Source organism: Hippocampus zosterae, chromosome 12, assembly GCF_025434085.1.
Source record: "Hippocampus zosterae strain Florida chromosome 12, ASM2543408v3, whole genome shotgun sequence".
Classification (NCBI taxonomy): Eukaryota; Metazoa; Chordata; class Actinopteri; order Syngnathiformes; family Syngnathidae; genus Hippocampus; species Hippocampus zosterae.
In genome coordinates, this window is record NC_067462.1 from 20,839,929 (window position 1) to 20,859,300 (window position 19,372).

Sequence of the window (19,372 nt, forward strand, 5' to 3'; positions counted from 1 at the left end):
CATTATTTGTGTCACTGCTGCTTTTTGCATTCATTTATTTGACAAGTAAGTCTGTATTTTCTTTTTGCTCCAGGTTTACAGACATTCCTACATGGCTTCCTACAGCATCTACAATATCCACACAAGGTAATTGTGGCCATCTTCATTATTTGTTGCAGTCATGTGAGCAATCGTGTTTGCAAATTTGTTTAACATTGATTGTTAACTGCAAAGAATTTTTTTCGCCCCAAAAATTTACTGAATGATTTTTATATCTGCATTGTCTGCTTTTCTCCCACAGTTCTATTTTTTTGTTACATTAAGGTTAATTAAAATGTACTTCCTCTCTAGTAATAGTTTGAGTGGGAATGCATTTTTGGGGGTTAGGGGGACAGGGATGACTCTACACAGGATAAACTAGAAAATATTTGGATTGATGGTAGTGGCCTCAAGGAAAAAAATGTGACAAAATACTTCAGCGGTGAACCATTCGCATGTGAGGAAAATGAGACGAGACACCACGAAAATATTAGTCACGTGAGGATAATGATAATAAAATTTGTAATGGCCTCTTGTTATCAAATAAAAAGGATACTGAAATTAATGTTGCTTTCGTCCATAAAAAATCTTCGGCACAGTGGCGGAGACTTTTATCCTTGGGGTGGCCATACGGTGGCCAAGGCTAACTAACTCAGCGTGTTTGCAAAACAAAAATTTGGAAAAACCTCATCATCAATCACCATCCACTTTATATTGGATAAAATGTGCACATGCATGCATTTATGTATGCTGCGCGCGCACACACACACACACACACACACACACACACACACACACACAAATAGTTTGTTAGAAACAGGTTTTGATTCCTATCGAGAAACAAAGAGTATAATTTATGTTGTTTTGCTTGAGAAAGCATTTGCAACCTTCCTATGCAATTCCCCCACCCCGATATTTTATTGGTACTGTAGCCTTTATCCATCTATTTATTTATTTATTACGATACGATTTGGTAAAATAAATGCTCAAGAGCTGTGCAAAACAAACAAAAAACAGTTACATCACAACAATACACAAATCTTAAAAGTAATGCTGTATAATTATTACCATACTTGAGTTGATCGCAGGATAACAAATCATACATATGATTCATTTTTTTCCCTAAACTAATATGTTATGCAAGTTTGAAGTCGCATACAATTAACAAGTACATGCAACGCACAAAATAAAATCAATTTGAAAAACGATGGTACATGTATGCAAATGCAAATGCAATAATTAAAATAGTTTGTACCTGCAATCAAGGACAAGCTTTTTTTTTTTTACTGTGATGTTTCTGGAACCCATTTAATAACATCATTTCCTTACTTTCATGGGCCACGGTTTAACTGCAGCGTGAACTTGCCCACTACCTGCAGACACAGTTACATGGGTGCTACCCAATTTGTCGCTGTATGTTGTACATGTACATGATTTAAATCATCATGTCATAGAGTATGTGTATTCATACTTTTTTTTTTTTTTACATTCCTGAAACATATCCATAAAATGCATGTCCAGGCATGGAAATTGTTTAATGAAAACAGGGAAATTCATTACATGTTACTGTGAATAAACAGCTCTTTTTATTTAGATACAACCTCCACAGACTGATGGCTAAAATTATCGAAATTGGTCAGAAAAGGCTTCCGGTGACTAGAAGTGTAATTTTAATATGAAATACATGAGAGTTTAACTTATTTGAAATACTTTTAAATTAAATTCTTTTATTAATTATTGCTCCTCCTTTACTATTCTAAAACAGATCTATGCTTGACAATGCTATACCATTCTAAGTCACTGATATCTATATATTTTTTAATTCCAGAGAGGTTTGGGAGCTGGACCCTCCAGAAGTGGTGAACTCAGTCCTCCAGTACGCTGCCTGGGGAGTGCAAGGCCAACAACTGGTTCGAAAACACAAACTAGCCTTCATAGCTTTTCTATTGTATTCCACTTCAGCAATTGCTTTACACATTGATGTTTCCAGGATCGATGATCTCAAAAGTATATGTTGTTGATCAATGTTAGAATTTTAAGCTTGTGATCCAAGTCGCCTGTGCCTCTTACCTGTGTTCATGTGTCAAATGGTCTTTGTTTGTTCTTTTTCCTTCTAGATTTACATATTTGAAAATAACATTTACTATCAGTCGGATGTGAAGAGTAACTCTCTAAGGCTGACATCCTCAGGAAAGGAAGGCGTCATATTTAATGGGATTGCTGACTGGCTTTATGAAGGTAAAACACATTTCGCATCATTTTAATATGTCCATGTTTAATCCATCCATCCATCCATCCTTCCATCCATCCATCCATTTTCTGATTCGCTTGTCCTCACGAGGGTCGTGGGCATGCTGGAGCCTATCGCAGCTGTCTTCGAGCAGTAAGCGGGGTACACTCTACACTGGTTGCCAACCAATCGCAGGGTACGGATAGAGGAACAACCATTCGCGCTCACAATCACACCTAGGGACAATTTAGAGTGTTCCATTGACCTGCCACGCATGTTTTTGGAATGTGGAAGCTAACCAGAGCACTCGGAGAAAAACCACGCAGGCACGGGGAGAACATGCAAATGCCACACAGGGAGGCCGGAGCCGGAATTGAACCCTGCACCTCTGCACTGTGAGGCCGGCGTGCTAACCACTCGCATTTTAGACTTTTCAGGTGCAACATTTGGGAAGGCTTCAGTGGTGCCATGCATTGAAATGGTGCTATGTTGTTTTCTTATTATAGAAGGTGACTATTGTCCTGCGATTGACTGGCAACCAGTTCAGGTTGTACTCCTCCGACTCCTCAAAGATAGCTGGGATAGGCTCCAGTACACCACGCGACCCTTGTGTGGAGAAGCGAATAAAAAAATGGAAGGATGCATTTTCTTAAAGGACAGCAGTTGCCACGCCACTCACCACTTGAATAATGTGCAGGATTCTGCCACAATATTTCACGAGTGGTCAAATCTAGTTTCCCGAGGCAGTCTTCACCCGTATGTAATTTAGCAAAGGTTTCAGATGGGTCTATAATTTGCTAACATGGAAGAATCCAGTATTCTCTGTTTTGGAACTGGCTGAATGGCAGCTACTTTCAGGGGTTGGGAAACTCACCTGATTGAAGTGAGTAAGTTACTATCTGCTGCAGCACAGCAGATTTCGCAATCATTTTAAAAAAGGCAGGTACTGAGCCAGCGATGGTTTCAGGTGCTGAACTATTTCTGTTTGTTGACTGATCAGCTGAAACAAATTCTGACACTAATTTAGCTATTCCTTGGTGGTTTTGGGTGTTGCATCCATCCTCCCATCAATCCATTTTCTTCCGCTTACCCGGGTCGGATAGCGGGGGTAGTCGTGATTTTGAGTATCTGCTTCATTTGTGCGCAGAGTAAGCAAATTTTTATGCATTATGAGTGAACGAGGCCCATTGTCTGTCCAGATCAAAGTGAATTTGGGGTTTAGTTTATCTCCATTTATACTCTGTTTTCCAGCATTTTAATTTTAATTCGAAGGGTATTATCATCATAGTGCACCTCCAAGAATAGCAAAAGAGGTATCTTTGACCATTCTTTTGCACACTCTCTCTAAATCATCCATCCTATCCTCTGCTCTCCCTTTGATTGCTCACTCCACAGATTTTCAATGGGGTTGACGTGGGAACTGAGATGGCCATGGGAGTAGTTAGATCAAATCTGTGTCTGGTGAATTATTCCTACAATCTTTTAGTATTAGAGCATGCTTCTGCAATAAAAAAAGTATGTAATGTATATGTATAAAGCACTTTACACTGTTACCTCATTCACCTCGTGATGACACAGCATCAGGAGCAACTGGGGGTTTAGTATCTCGCTGAAGGATACTTAGACATGGTCGCAATGGCCGATCGTACCACCAAACTCTGGGTTAGGAAACAACCCCTACCACTGAGCCATGCCTATATGACATATTATATTGTGGTTATATTATTATTATTAAAATTATTATTATCATAATATAGTTCATGTGATACAAAAAATAAACCAGAGCAGATTCAGACTCAGTGCCAAAAAATATATAATACAACAATAAGATAACCTTTTTTTTGTCCCACACACAAATCGCTGTTGGGTTTTTTTTCCCATTCATGACACCCAAATACTTTTGTTAACGATCATAAAACATATCTGTGATATTAATAAATTTGTTCCCTGAATGTATGGTTCAGATTTTTACTCATTTAGTGAATGCTATTACTCATTTAGCCACTAGAGGGAAGCAGTACTCTATGAAACATCACTCACCAGTCTACGAGACCTCAGTCAATGCAACACGTGTTCCATTGCGCCCAACCTGCGGGCCAGACGGCACTGATTTTATGACAGGGGCCGAGGGCCGGATGAAATTCGACCGCGGGCCGGATTTGGCCCGCGGGCCGGACTTTGGACATGCTGACATAGAGGCTTTAGTAATTAAAAGTCTACTCTAGATGTTATGTCATAATGATATCATTAATCAACAGTGATTTGTTAACTAGTGACCTAATATTGAATACAGTTACCCTTGCAGAGATCACTGCAGATACTGGTTTGTTCTGAGGTGGATTGTTCTTTTTTTGTTTGTCATTACTTTAACCAATTTCTTGTCAGTTGTAATCATAGTGATCAAAAATGCTTCCTGAACGCCATAGGGCAAACATAGACCGCGGGCCGGAACCATCCCCAGAGGAGGTTCGCTCAGGCCCACGGGATAATTTAAAAAAAAAAAGCATTAAAAACACGGAATGAATATTTTTAATAAGATGCAATTCATGCACACCGTTTTCTCTTTAGTTTGTAAAGTGTAGGCAGGGGTTACATTTAGATTTTTTATGCAAAATGCATGACTATATTTTTCAATTCCAATTACTTGTTCAAGTGTTGTGCCTTTGTACAATCAGTGGGATCCGTTGCAATGCATATCTGTGAATGATAAAAGTAAATTGCACATTTGTCTAAGGAAATCTAAGGTGTTTCATGAAATATTAGGTAAAACATATGTTGATTAAATTTCAACATTTTCCTCATGTTCTTGTGCTTCGCTATACCAAAACAAAGGTAAGACATGATATTTTGGTGATTTATAGCAGAGTATGGTATCATTTTAATTGTCCGGCCCACTTGATATCTTCCAAGGCCATATGCGGCCCACAATGTGAAATGAGTTTGACACCCTGCCAGAGGGCCTAGACTTATTCTTGGAAAAAAACATCATTTATATTAGATTTGCGCCCTGGACCTGGCAGACCTCAGTCAGACTATTGTTGACTTCAGTTTTTTTTTTCTGCTTTGGCTCTTGATAGAGGTGGACACTTTTATGATCTGCTCCTCTTTCCCTTGACTGATCTGCTTGCTAACTTTATCAACATATGCTGTCTTCTGTCTTGATATAGCCTCCGGATGTTTTTTTTTTTTTTTTCTGGAAAAAAATGGTCACCTGGACTTTCAGCATTATGGATTCTTTTTGTTTTGATGAAAAGAGTCTTCTTGCCCCTCTGAGACATTGGCTGCTGGGCACACCTCAGATCCATGGCAGAAGTGAAGTTTGGTTTGCCTGACAATATTGGCTATAGAGGATGTGGAAGACAACTACAATATCAGAATCAGATTTATTGGCCATGTATGCAAAAATAAATACAAAATGAATTTACTTACAAGTTACAACCTGTTCAGAGGAACAAAACAGCAATAGACAGCAGGTCGCTGTTAAGCGCCTCAATATCTTAGATGTAAAAGGAAAATAGTCAATGTTTAAAAAACATTGGCCCTGTAGCTGCAAAGCCAGGACCTTATCAGTCACATGCTCGGGGGGTACGGAGACGAAAATTGGGAGTTGGGACTTGATTTTTCCATCCAACAAAACTGGCATCAATCTGCCAAATTCTTGATCAATCAGTCAATCAATTTTCCAGGATGGTACAACTACTCACGGTCTTTTACATTTTGCGAAGTGACTCCAAAATCGCATCCACTTTGCTGTTGAGTTCAGTCAACGCATGAGTCTTAGTGTTGATCGCCCACCCCACACCTTCCACGTAGGCCGCCAGCTTGTTCCCTTCCAATGAAGCTGAAGCATCGGGTTTAATTTTGTGATAGATCAGGAAACTGCGAACACCAAACAGCAGGATACCTGTTTTCAAAAGGCCAACAATGGAGATGTCTTCCACATCCTCTATGAACAGTATTGTCAAGAACACAATTCTCCGCTTCAGCCAAGGATCTCAGCTGTGTCCAGCAGCATCTGTCCCAGAGGGGCAAGAAGGCTCTTTTCGTCGAAAAAAAATTATCCATAGTGCTGAGAGTCCAGCTGACTAATTCCATGGTTTGGTTTGTATTTTTGGAAGAAAAAAAAATAATACAGAGGCTATACAAAAAAAAAAGTAGAGGAGCAAAGGGAAGGAGTGGGGCAGGGAAAGCGGGCAAACAGCACAAAAAGCGTCCTCTTTCACCGAGAGCTAAAGCAAGAAAAATATTGGCCTTCTGCTAACACTTATCCTACTGTTTGGAGTTGGCAGTTTACCGATCTTTCGAAATATTCAGCCAGCGGGAGCAGCTTCATGAGACGAGAACGAGCTTCCGGACATTCTGAATGGTGCAGGGTGGATGATCAATACTCAGACTCATATGTTGACAGAACTCAATCGCAAAGTGGATGCGGTGTTGGAATCGCTTCGCAAAATGGAAAATAATTAAGTGTAGTTGATCCGGCCTCGGATGTAATGACTGATCAATGATTCGGCTAATTGATGCCATTGAGAAATCAAATGGTATGTCGACATGGTTTAAGTTAGATTTCAATATTGATGAGCTTATTCATCTAGTCATTGATATCCAGGAGAGTCTCCCTAGCTATTTTGGCTGGAAATGAAGTAGAACGGGAAACATTAAGACAATATGGAGCCTTGCGTTACGGGCTTGAGGTGAATCTGGGGATGGGGAAGACTTGGTGTGTTTGGGTGAAGTTGAAGCTTCCTTATGCTGTTGTATCTGTTCTACATGTTCTTGTGATTTGTTTTATGTTTGTGCAACCCAATGACAAACAAAATAAAAATGTTGGAAGTCACTATGATACAACAACACTGTTTTGGAAGTTTGTGGTATAGTACTGTTCAAACTAAAATGTTGTCCACTCAGCCTCTACTGCAGCCTATTCATCCTGGAAGGGGATTTTCCCATCTGTGGGCCCCTTCTCATTCTTCCTCATATGTTTTTTGTTTGTTTTTAGTTGTGTTCTGCCCACCTGGAGGTTAAGATCAGGGAATGCCAACGGTGGGACTTTTTGTGATTAAGGGCTATTGAAATAAATTTGAAATGAGTTGACTTTTAACATTTTTTTAGGGGGTTGTCACTCACCTGCATTTTTTTTCATTTGACGCGGAAGGGCTTGATCACTGTCCCTCTAAAATAGAGGGTGATTACTGTGCCAGCAGTTTAATTTTGTGGGTTTTTTTTGTTATTGTAAAGTGTCGGTGGGTGTCTTGAAAGGCGCTTATAAATAAAATGTATTATTATTATTATTTTTTTTTTTTCCACCATGGGTGGCATTGAACACTGTTCCTTACAATGGAACGGCAATTATCAGGGAAAGACAGGGGTTAAAGTTATACCTTGTCTCTTCAATACTGAAGTGACTCTCAATCACCTCTTTTGTAGCTCTGTGGTTTAATTATACAAACACAAGCTTAATTAGGTGCTGACAAGTAGTCCCTTTAATGTTGTCTTTATCTTGGGCAGAAAAAAGAAAAAGCGATCTTGCTATTGTTAAAAAAAGGTGCAGCAATTGACTTTATTTCTGTTGTTATGGGAAATTTAGCTCATGCAACCACACCTCAGTTTGCAATAACTTCTGCTTTCTTAACAAGTAATTTATTTCAGAAAAGTATGCTCTGATGAAACAGTATTAAGATTTGAAATGCAGTAAAAGTGACGATTGTGTGCCTTCAGAGGAGATCCTTCAGACCCATGTGGCACATTGGTGGTCGCCGGATGGAGAGAGATTGGCCTTCCTCGTGCTTAATGAGAGTCAGGTGCCCAGCATGGCCTTGCCTCGATTCACTGGCATGACATACCCCAAAGGAAAACAGTATCCTTACCCCAAGGTAAGTTTTGCATATTACAGAGGCCCAATTTTGAGATTTTTGAGGTGGTTGTCACAATATAAACAATTTCTGCGGAATTACCTCACATTTTAGGCAATAGTTAAGATTGGATTTGAGGGACAAAAAGGTTTTTGTACCATAAAGTTATTTTTGTACTGTTTCACAAAGCAAGTCTAGATATATATTGCACAGAAAAAGTGCAAAGTCAGATTTTACAATGCCTTAACTGTCTTATACCAAGTCTTATAGTCAGGCCTGTTGTGCCAACACATCTAAATAACATTTCTGTATTTATTATTCTGCAATCATTAAAAGTTGTAATAATCAATCTTATAAACGCTTCTGGCAGTGAAAAAAAAAGCAACAACGTCTGGTGACCTAAAATTCCTTACTTGCACCTCGGCTTACAGCAATGTTAGGTTACATTTTCCCTTTTTTGTGGTGTTAAGACAAAAAGCTGAACCACTCTAAGTGACACCGCCTGAGACGATTTTCACAGCAGGAACTTCAGACCCATCACTATCAATCACTGTCATTCTTAGAGAATGCAGTATGCCATTTATCCACTGACAAGGTCCTTGCTTCTTCCATCTCTCATCTCCAAGGTCCAGTCGGACCCGAGTGCTCATCTAGCATTTCTGAAATGCTAAAACTCACCAAGCAGCAGCAATGCCTAAAGTTTCCTTCTCACACTGGGATAGATGCTTACAAGAGGGTGACACTGGAAAAACAATTGCTGTTTATGATTGCAATTGAAATATTATTCAGTATTTTATGAAGCATTAGTACATAAACGGATCTGCTGGGGTGAGCAAGTTACTAAATTTTGCCAAGCCGTCATTTGTCATCTGTCAGCAACTCTGGCATCTGTTATCGTCAGTCCGTCATTTTTTTTCAAGCCAAACCAAACTGTAATCATCACACGATCAGCCCGGGGTTTTATTTTAAACGCACTTCCGTATTTGCTTCCATCTAGAATTGCTTCCATCTGTAAATTTCACTCGTCCGCAATTTAACTAAAATGGTAAATCATGTATACTCTTTTAATGTGTATCAACATCATATGGTGCCTTGCCAAAGACCTTTACAAACACCCACACATATATATTCGATGGAAGCAAATTGTGCATGGTATCCTGCCCCCGCGAACAAACACACAAGGCTCTTAAAGAAATATTGTTGTTTTGTCTTATCAATGCAAACTGAAGTGTTATCATCTGGTTCCACCTCCGTAGCCAATCTCAGCCGGCCATCACAGTCCCTGCAGGGATTGAAAATAGTAGTACTCACTCACACACAGTCAATGCAGAACCCAGTGAACACATACTGTACATGCGATACAGGCAAGAGCGTGTTTCTTTTAGTTGTCAGCAAAATGGGTGTACATCAGTGAGGGAATGACAGGTCGGTCGGTACTTGACATGGTTTGTGACTTCTTCTCCTTTGGGCTTGTCCCTTTTCAGGGGTTGCCACAGCGAGTCATTAACTTCCATCTTTCCTTGTTCTCTGCATCCTCTACTCTGACTCCCAACTACCTGCATGTCTTCCCTCACGGCATCCATGAATCTCCTCTTTGGCCTTCCTCTCTGTCGCCTACTTAGTAGCTCCATCTCTACCAATGTATCCACTGTCCCTCCTCTGTAGATGTCCAAACCATCTCAGTCTGGCCTCTCTAACTTTTTTTTGCAAACTTTCCTGTCTGAGTTGTCGCTCTGATTACCTCATTTCTGATCCTGTCCATCCTTGTCACTCCTAAAGAGAATCTTAGCATCTTTAACTCAGCCACCTCTATCTCTGCCTCCTGTCTTTTGCCTATTGCTAGTGTCTCTAGACCATACATCATAGCTGGTCTCACAACTGTTCTGAAAACTTTTCCCTTCACCTTAGCTGACACTCTTCTATCACAAATCACTCCTAACATTTTTCTCGAGCTGTTCCATCCTGCCTGCACTCTATTCTTCACTTCTCTTCCACAGTCTCCGCTGCTCTGACAATTACACAAATAAGCAAAAACCGACTTCCGTCAGTGGTCAGTCCGTGATTTTTTTATTTTTATTTTCAGTTTCCCATCATTTGTTAGCAAAACGGTCCTTCTGTCAGTACTGATGGAATGCTCCCCTCTGCTTATGTATATGTCAAATCTTTTCAGTTATGCAAATCAATCAGTGCAATTTCGGAAAGTATAAAATTCCTTTCAGTGACCTTTTTGTGCTAATTACCTGTCAACTCTTGATATTTCCAGTCAAGAATAATAACTTTTTTCTGACATAAACAATTTAAGGTATTTCACTAAAGCCTAAGGATTGTCCCACATGCAGGCTGGACAACCCAATCCAGTGGTGAAGCTTTTTGTTGTCAATCTTTACGGGCCGACGCACACGCTGGAGCTCATGCCACCAGACAGCTTCAAACTAAGGTGAGAAGAGCTTCATTTCTCTCATATGAAGATCACAGAATCTGTCAGATCAAATTGCTTAATAGCACACAGTGCTTTATGGTATCCAAATTATTTTTATTGCCGTAATTAATTTGCAGAGAAAAAAAAAGATATGATCATCTTTCTCCCCTTAGGGATCATTATGTAACCATGGTAAAATGGATCAGTAAGACGCATACATCTGTTAGATGGTTGAACCGGGCTCAGAACATCTCCATTCTGACTGCGTGTGACACCACCACAGGATCCTGTGTCACGGTATGTGCACCCCACAACAAAGAGGGTTGAGAGGACAACACAGATCTTTAACTTGTATTGGAAAGAAAAGAAAATATTTGCTGCGTTTCAGAGTCAAACTTGGAGCGTCCTGATTTTTGTCTTGACGCAAGCCTGCGTGGGCATGGTTGGGACATTTGAATGCATGCACATAGCGCACTTGACAATTCGGTAGCTGAAAGTAGACTTAACGTTATGCCTGCAGGAACCATGTCTAAGTTTTGGTATGTGTATTGTAATGCAATTTTAGTGAATTTGATCAGAGCATGGGTACACAGATTCTCAGCTGCATGCATGAGTAGCGGTCCAAAGTGATGGAAATCTCAGAAAAAAGGAACACGAGAAACTCGAGAAATACCAAGGGCTCGGAGAGGAGCTGGAGAGAGCCTGGAAGGTAAAGGTGACAGTCGTGCCTGTGATGGTCAGAGCACTCGGGGCAGTGACCCCCAAACTAGATGAGTGGTTGGAACATATCAGTCCAGGAATATGTAGTGCTGGGAACAGCATGGATACTGCGCAGAACCCTCAAGCTTGCTGGCCTATATATATAGATATATATAGATATATATATACATGCAGAGAATGTGGGCTAAATGGTTACTTCGAAACCCACAGTCACGGTTGACCACGAAACAACTAGTAGCTCAGTGTTCCAACATTCACAAACGGCAACTGCTGTCACAACTTGAGATTGATGAGGTACAACGCAGGGTCCATGGTGAAGGGCCCCAGGCTGCCAGATCAGAGGAGGAGGTCATACAAGACATTGGGAGGCAAGCCCCAATGAATGCAGATGATGAGATTGGGTGGCCAGCCCCAATGAATGAAATGCTGAGCGAGGCAGCAACTGACCTGAAAGCTAAGATCATGGCGAGAATGAAAGCTGGGCAACCTAGAAACCGATTACAACGGCTATGTGAAGTACCATCTAAATGTCTCATAGAAAGTGTGAATGCAGCACTGAGGGCGATCCCTACCGTAACGATCACAGAAACCAATGAGCTGATATACGCTTCAGCATCAGTGATCCTGGAGACTCTGGGCTATAAGAGCAACCATGGAAGCCATGAGATACGTTACCCACCATGGAAAAGACGGTTGGAGGCTAAGATCAAGGCGGCCCGGAAAGATGTGAGTCAATTGACGGAGGCCCAGAGAGGTGTGATGAAAAGGCCGATACCCGAGAGGTACATCCAGATGACCATACCTGAAGCACTCGAAACTGCCAAACAAAGGCTCCAAGCCTTGTCCAGTCGCCTAAAGCGGTACACGAAAGAGAATGAGGCCAGACGAATAAACAGGCTGTTCGCAACACAACCTGCGAAAGTGTACGCTCAGTGGCAGGGTCCTAACAACAGAGCTGACCCACCAAGACTGGAAACTGAAAGGTACTGGAAAGGCATATGGGAGAAGGAGGTTGCACATAACAGCAGTGCACAATGGCTGGTGACCCTGAGAGAGGAGCACAGCAACCTCCCTGAACAGAACTCAGTTACCATAACAGTGGCAGACATACAGGAAAGAGTCTCAGATATGAAGAACTGGACAGCACCAGGCCCGGACATGGTCCACACCTACTGGCTAAAGAAACTCACAGCACTCCATGAGCGCCTAGCAGTACAAATGAACCAGCTGCTGAGGGATGGGACTCACCCAGAATGGCTAACCGAAGGGCGAACGATCCTGATCATGAAGGATCCCTCGAAGGGTGCAGCCCCATCCAACTATCGGCCAATAACCTGTCTCTCCACAACATGGAAGCTCGTGTCAGGCATCATTGCGGCTAAGATAAGTGGACACATGGATCAATACATGAACGAAGCACAGAAGGGCCCTGGTAGAGATATCAGAGGAGCCAAACATCAGCTCCTGGTTGACAGAACAGTCGCACAAGACTGCAGGTCCCGACGTACCAACCTGTGCACAGCTTGGATTGATTACAAGAAAGCCTATGACTCGATGCCACATACATGGATCACTGAATCCTTGGAGTTGTATAAGGTGAACAGGACCCTAAGAGCCTTCGTTGCGAACTCGATGAGGATGTGGAAAACCACACTTGGGTAAGTGGCTTGCCATTGGCTTCAAGTGTCCATCAAATGTGGCATATACCAAGGGGATGCACTCTCCCCACTGCTGTTCTGCATAGGACTGAACCCCCTAAGCCAAGTAATCACCAAGACAGGCTATGGATACCGCCTCAGAAATGGAGCTACAATCAGTCACCTCCGCTACATAGATGACATAAAGCTGTATGCTAAGAGCGAAAGGGACATAGATTCCCTGATCCACACAACCAGGATCTACAGCAGCGACATCGGGATGTCATTCGGGCTTGAGAAATGTAGTCGCATGGTGACTAAGAGAGGAAAGGTAGTCCGCACTGAAGGGTCTCACTCCCTGAAGGAACAATAGCAGACATTGAGGACAGCTACAAGTACCTTGGTATACCACAAGCCAATGGCAACCTCGAACTGGCAGCAAGGAAAGCGGCTACGGCCAAATACCTCCAGCGAGTGAGGCAAGTCCTAAGAAGCCAGCTCAATGGCAAGAATAAGACCCGGGCAATAAACAGCTATGCCCTGCCAGTGATCAGATACCCTGCAGGAATAATAAGGTGGCCAAAGGAAGAGATTCAGACCACGGACGTTAAGACCCGAAAGCTCCTAACCATGCATGGAGGGTTCCATCCCAAATCCATCACCCTGAGACTGTACGCAAGCCGAAAGGAAGGAGGCCGGGGACTAGTGAGTGTGAGAGCCACTGTCCAGGATGAAACATCCAAGCTCCATGAATACATCAAGGAGAAGGCTCCAACGGATGACGTACTCAGAGAATGTCTCAGACAATGGGGAACAGAAGATGAGGCGCTGGAAGAGGGACCATCATGGGAGGACAAGCCCCTACACGGGATGTACCACCGGACCATAACTGAGGTGGCTGATCTCAAGAAGTCCTATCAGTGGCTAGAGAGGGCTGGCCTGAAGGACAGCACAGAGGCACTCATCCTGGCTGCTCAGGAGCAGGCCTTGAGCACCAGAGCCATCGAGGCCCAGATATACCACACCAGACAAGCCCCAAGGTGTAGGTTGTGCAAAGAGGCACCTGAGACGATCCAACACATAACTGCAGGGTGTAAGATGCTGGCAGGGAAAGCCTACATGGAACGCCATAACCAGGTGGCTGGCATAGTCTACCGAAACATCTGTGCGGAGTATGGACTGGAAACCCCAAGGTCAAAATGGGAAACACCTCCGAAGGTGGTGGAGAATGACAGAGCGAAGATCCTGTGGGACTTCCAGATCCAGACTGACAAGATGGTAATGGCGAACCAACCAGATATCGTGATCATAGATAAAGGGCAGAGGAAAGCCGTTGTAGTGGATGTAGCGGTCCCAAGTGATGGAAACATCAGGAAGAAGGAACATGAGAAACTCGAGAAATACCAAGGGCTCAGAGAGGAGCTGGAGAGAGCCTGGAAGGTAAAGGTGACAGTCGTGCCTGTGGTGGTCGGAGCACTCGGGGCAGTGACCCCCAAACTAGATGAGTGGTTGCAACAGATCCCGGGAACAACATCGGACATCTCAGTCCAGAAATGTGCAGTGCTGGGAACAGCAAGGATGCTGCGCAGAACCCTCAAGCTTCCTGGCCTGTGGTAGAGGACCCGAGATGAATGAGGGACGGACACCACCCGAGGGGTGAGATGAGGATTTTTTTTATATATATACCGTATTTTCACGACTATAAGGCGCCACTAAAAGTCTTAAATTTTCTCCAAAATGGACAGGACGCCTTATGGTGCGGAGCGTCCTTTGTATGCGCTGAGTTCCAAAATCTGACTGACAGCCGACACGCTGTTTATATAGAGAAAAGGCGGAAGTGACTGTGGCCAGGCATGCGGGAAAGAAGTCGGCCAATCAGGGAAGGGTGGGCGTGTATATATACATATATGGAGAGGGAGAGCGAGCGAGAGAAAGAGAGAGAGAGAGAGAGAGAGAGAGAGAGAGAGAGAGAGAGAGAGAGAGGACAGGCAAGCTGGGGAGCAGTCCGCCAATGGTGAAGGGTGGGCGTGTAAGTGGACGCTAAAGGGACGCCGCAAGCAGGTACCAACACCTGTATAGAGGGTGGCAATGTGCAAAACAACTCCGGTTTTGGTTTCTAAGAACCCCCGAAAATAAATTCGACAAAGAGACACGCCTACGAAGCTCAGTTCAAACTTCAAGCCATCGGTTATGCTTTTGGCATGCGTGCCCATCTCACAGCAGCGGTGAAAAACCAAGTCAAGCAAATGAACTCTGAGCTTGCCGTTATTCCCGGAGGCTTGACTAAAGAACTCCATCCGCTGGACATCGGCATCAACCGGGCGTTCAAAGTAAAGTTGCGAACGGCATGGGAACAATGGATGATTGATGGCAAACACAACTTTACAAAGAGTGAGAGGCAGAGCTGGGCGTGTTATGCCACAATACGCTACAACGAGAGGGAACGCGGCGTTTTTGATTGATTACGGTACTTGCACAATTGTTCAATTCTTTCTACACACACACGCACTGCAACCATGTTTCGCTCTGTTTTTTACTTTCAAATGTGGGAAAGATTCACACGAGAGAAATGTTGACTTTGCTGTTGCTGCTCCTTCTTTCCGCTCGGCAATGCGTACCAACTCACACTTTAGCATGTGATGCATTCAATGACAACTGGGATGTGCAGTCCTCTGCTTTTGATACAGAGGATGAGGACTTTGATGGATTTCTGGGTGATGATTGATCGAAAAACGTGAGAACATTGTACGATGACTAAATAAAATACACCCGAACTCAGTTCTGCTGTCGTTGCCTTTTTAAAAACGTGTTTTTAGCTTGTATTTGTATGTCTTAGGATTATATATATATATTGTGCGTCGATTATATATATATATTGCGCGTCGTCCCGCACGCGGTCTGTCCTTCCGTCTGTCCCTTTTCAAAACGTAGCTACTTCACCGCGCCGCCACTGCGCGCCGCCACTGCGCGCCACCACTGCGCCGCTCAGGCAGTGGCTCACTACGATCGCGCGGGCATCTTAGCGAAAAAATGTTGTCAACCCACAAGGATTGCAATGAAATTGTTAGTTATTTAGTAGAGCTAAACATCTCTTTATTTTCGCGATAAGCAATGAAGATGAACAAAAAGTTGAACCAAGCAACAACACTTTTGTGGGCCGAAGGCCCACCTTACCAGCCTTCCGCAGGAACTAGCTGATATATATATATATATATATATATATATATATATTAATGTCCTTCTCCAAAATGTGCATATTGTGATAAAGTTCATTATTTTCCATAATATAATGTTAGAAATTTAACTTTCATATATTTTACATTTATTACACACCAACTGAAATATTCAGGTCTTTTATTGTTTTAATATTGATGATTCTGGCATACAGCTCGTGAAAAAAACAAATCCCTATCTCAAAAAATTGGCATATTTCATCTCACCAATAATAAAAATGTTTTTGATTTCAAAGAAAGTCAATCGTCAATAGTAATGTTCAGTTATGCGCTTACTACTTGGTCGGGAATCCTTTTGCGGAAATGACTGCTTCAATGTGGCGTGGCATGAGAGCAATCAGCCTGTGGCACTGCTTAGGTGTTATGGAGGCCCAGGATGCTTTGATAACAGCCTTAAGATCATCCACAATGTTGGGTCTGGTGTCTCTCAACTTTCTCTTCACAATATCCCACAGATTCTCTTTGGGGTTCAGTTCAGGAGAGTTGTCAGGCCAATTGAGCACAGTAATGCCATGGTCACTAAACCATTTACCAGTGGTGTTGGCACTGTGAGCAGGTGCCAGGTCGGGCTGAAAAATGAAATCTTCATCTCCATAAAACTTTTCATCAGATGGAAGGGTGAAGTGCTCAAAAATCTTCCGATAGCCAGCTGCATTTCCTTCTCGCCAGTCTTCCTCCAGACTCTGGCCCCTTGATTTCCGAATGACATGCATCCAAAAAAAGTACTTTGGACCACTGAGCAACAGTCCACTGCTGCTTCTCTGTAGCCTAGGTCAGCCCCTTCTACGGCTGTTTCTGGTTCAAAAGTGGCTTGACCTGGGGAATGCGGCACCTGGCCTGTAGCCCCACCTGTGCATGGCATGTCGCCCCGCCTGCTCATTCATTCGAAAAGTAATTTTTGCAAGAGAAATATACAGTCTTTTACTCAGAAAAAAATGTAAAACTAAAAACAGTATTTATGTGCCATTTTATTTAATCTCAAAATTAACCTAAAAAAACATTCAAAACTGTGTTTGTGTGACATATAGTCATGAGATGGTGACATTTTAATTTCAAAAGCAGAATCTATTTTTGTTTTCCCGATTTGATTCAACTGTTTTGTCTTGTGTAGACTTGGGCCCCCTGTCTCCTTATCTGAAATCAACGGTCTCAAACTTGGGCCTTAAACTGGACAGTGATTTCAAACTCGATCGGCAATTTGGTGCCGTTGTTAAATCCACCTTCTTTCACCTTAGACAGCTGGCCAAAATAAAACCTCTCCTCTCACATGAACACTTTGAGACAGTAATTCATGCCTTTGTCACAGCCCGGCTCGATTACTGCAATGCCCTTTACCATGGAGTCAGCCAGTCCTCCTTTAAACGCCTTCAGCTGGTCCAGAATGCCGCTGCTCGCCTCTTGACTGGTACTCATAAGAGGGAGCATATAACTCCTACTCTGGCATCCCTTCACTGGCTCCCCATTCATTTTAGAGTTATTTTCAAGATCCTCCTCTTTGTTTTCAAATCTCTGAATAATCTGGCGCCACCTTACCTCTCTGAACTCATCCGCCCCTACACACCTGGCAGGCGCCTCAGGTCTGTGGATCAGTCTTTGTTAGAAGTACCAAGAACTAAACTGAGGCTCAGAGGGGATCGAGCCTTTTCTGTTGCTGGTCACTCTCTCTGGAATGAACTCCCACTGAACATTCGGCAAGCCTCATCGCTGCCCATCTTTAAAGCCCTCCTCAAAACTCACTTGTATTCTTTGGCGCATTCGACTCAGCATGACTTAGATTTGTTCTTGATTTTACTGCTTGGTGCTTTCTACCGCCTTTATTACGGATTCGTCTTGTTTGTCTGTTTATTGTGTATGTTAAATCACTCCATGTACAGCACTTTGTATGCAGCGATGGCTGTTTGAAAGAGCTCTATAAATAATGTTGACTTCACTTGACTTGTTTTCATAAATGTTCACCTTTCTGTTACTTTGTATATTATTACATGTTACTTATATTTAATAATACATATTAGCAGATGACAGAAACACGAGAGCTGAATATAGGGGACCCTAATTTTTTTCCCAGCACAAGTCTACCGAAGAGATTGGTCTAACCATGCGTGTGGGTGGAGTTAACATTCTTTTCTTATTTCTGTAATTGTGCGCAGGTCATCTGAGAAGCTCAGAATCTGTCTGCCTGTGCTGACACCAAACCACCACCTGCACCGCAACTTAGTCCTGCTTTTTAATGGTCTAGTTTAGTCATCTTTCAGTCACCAAATTGTGTCCTCGTCCTGCCATAGCGCATCCTGCCTAATTCCCAAACACACTGAACTAGACTTGCCCCTGAACTCAAATCAAGATGTCCCAGCTTTTATACTGAGCGCACCCAGCAGGCAGCAATTTCCAGTTCAAGACCCTCTCTCATGCCTGTTACTGTTATCTGAATGAAATAAGAAGTGAGAATAGAATCCTCAGAAAAGGTTACGGGCTTCGCCATGTGATCCATTCGTTTGTTGATCGAAAGGAAAACGGCACTTTTGAAAAAAGAAAAAAACGTACACATACATTTTCTTTGTGTCTTTTCCAGAGATATGAAGAAAATTCTGAGCTCTGGCTTTCCAAACAGGTAATCTCTTTTTTTAATTATTCTCAGAATGCAGTATTGTATTATCTTTCTTTCTTCATAAAAAATAATTTGATACTTTGAGTCCCACTTACAAGGTTTTTCAGAGAAAGTAAAATGTCTGTTCTCCTTTGTGCACTGCTCTCACTCAGTAAACAGAACATCACATGTCGACAACGCATCAAAAAATGCCTAAAAAACTCCAACCTGTATTGGTGTTTTGCATTTTCATAATCGCCTCATGCAAAAAAAAATGATATGTTGATTTTGCACACGTTGTTGTGTCAAGCTCTGCATGATGGTAAAGGACCCCAAAAAGCAGGGAGGCAGGGAGGACATAACAAAATGTATTTCACAAAAATACAAACACAAAGCAGACACAAGCAGATAAAATCAATAACAAACAATGACCCAACACCGACTGGCAGGGAGTCCTTTTAACGCAACACTAACTGATGACACAAAGACCAACAGGTCTGCCACTGTAGGAGGAGCCGACAGTGCCACCTGTTGGTCACAAACGGAACCACCCTAAAAAGTACCCCTTCCTGAAGGGACGGATCCCACACGTCCCTAAATCACCGAGTGGCAGCTGCAGGACTTGCGCCGCCGGTGGCAGCTGCAGGACTTGCGCCGCCGGTGGCAGCTGCAGGACTTG

General features: G+C 42.7%; 2 protein-coding genes across 3 annotated transcripts in view; both read left to right on the forward strand.

Moving 5' to 3' along the window:
* The window catches only part of LOC127612091 (uncharacterized), a 202,379-nt gene extending 187,850 nt beyond the window's left edge, over positions 1 to 14,529 (forward strand). The window contains exon 2 of the mRNA XM_052083072.1: positions 13,208 to 14,529. Coding sequence (XP_051939032.1) covers positions 13,507 to 14,493 — 987 coding nt within the window. The 5' untranslated portion in view covers positions 13,208 to 13,506 and the 3' untranslated portion in view covers positions 14,494 to 14,529. The remainder of the gene's footprint in view (positions 1 to 13,207) is intronic.
* LOC127612043 (inactive dipeptidyl peptidase 10-like) overlaps positions 1 to 19,372 on the forward strand; it is a 197,659-nt gene that overhangs the window by 158,408 nt on the left and 19,879 nt on the right. For both annotated transcript variants that reach the window (XM_052083005.1, XM_052083006.1), the window contains exons 6-12: positions 74 to 126; positions 1,847 to 1,928; positions 2,136 to 2,256; positions 7,967 to 8,121; positions 10,440 to 10,537; positions 10,693 to 10,816; positions 18,679 to 18,717. In XM_052083005.1, coding sequence (XP_051938965.1) covers positions 74 to 126; positions 1,847 to 1,928; positions 2,136 to 2,256; positions 7,967 to 8,121; positions 10,440 to 10,537; positions 10,693 to 10,816; positions 18,679 to 18,717 — 672 coding nt within the window. The remainder of the gene's footprint in view (positions 1 to 73; positions 127 to 1,846; positions 1,929 to 2,135; positions 2,257 to 7,966; positions 8,122 to 10,439; positions 10,538 to 10,692; positions 10,817 to 18,678; positions 18,718 to 19,372) is intronic.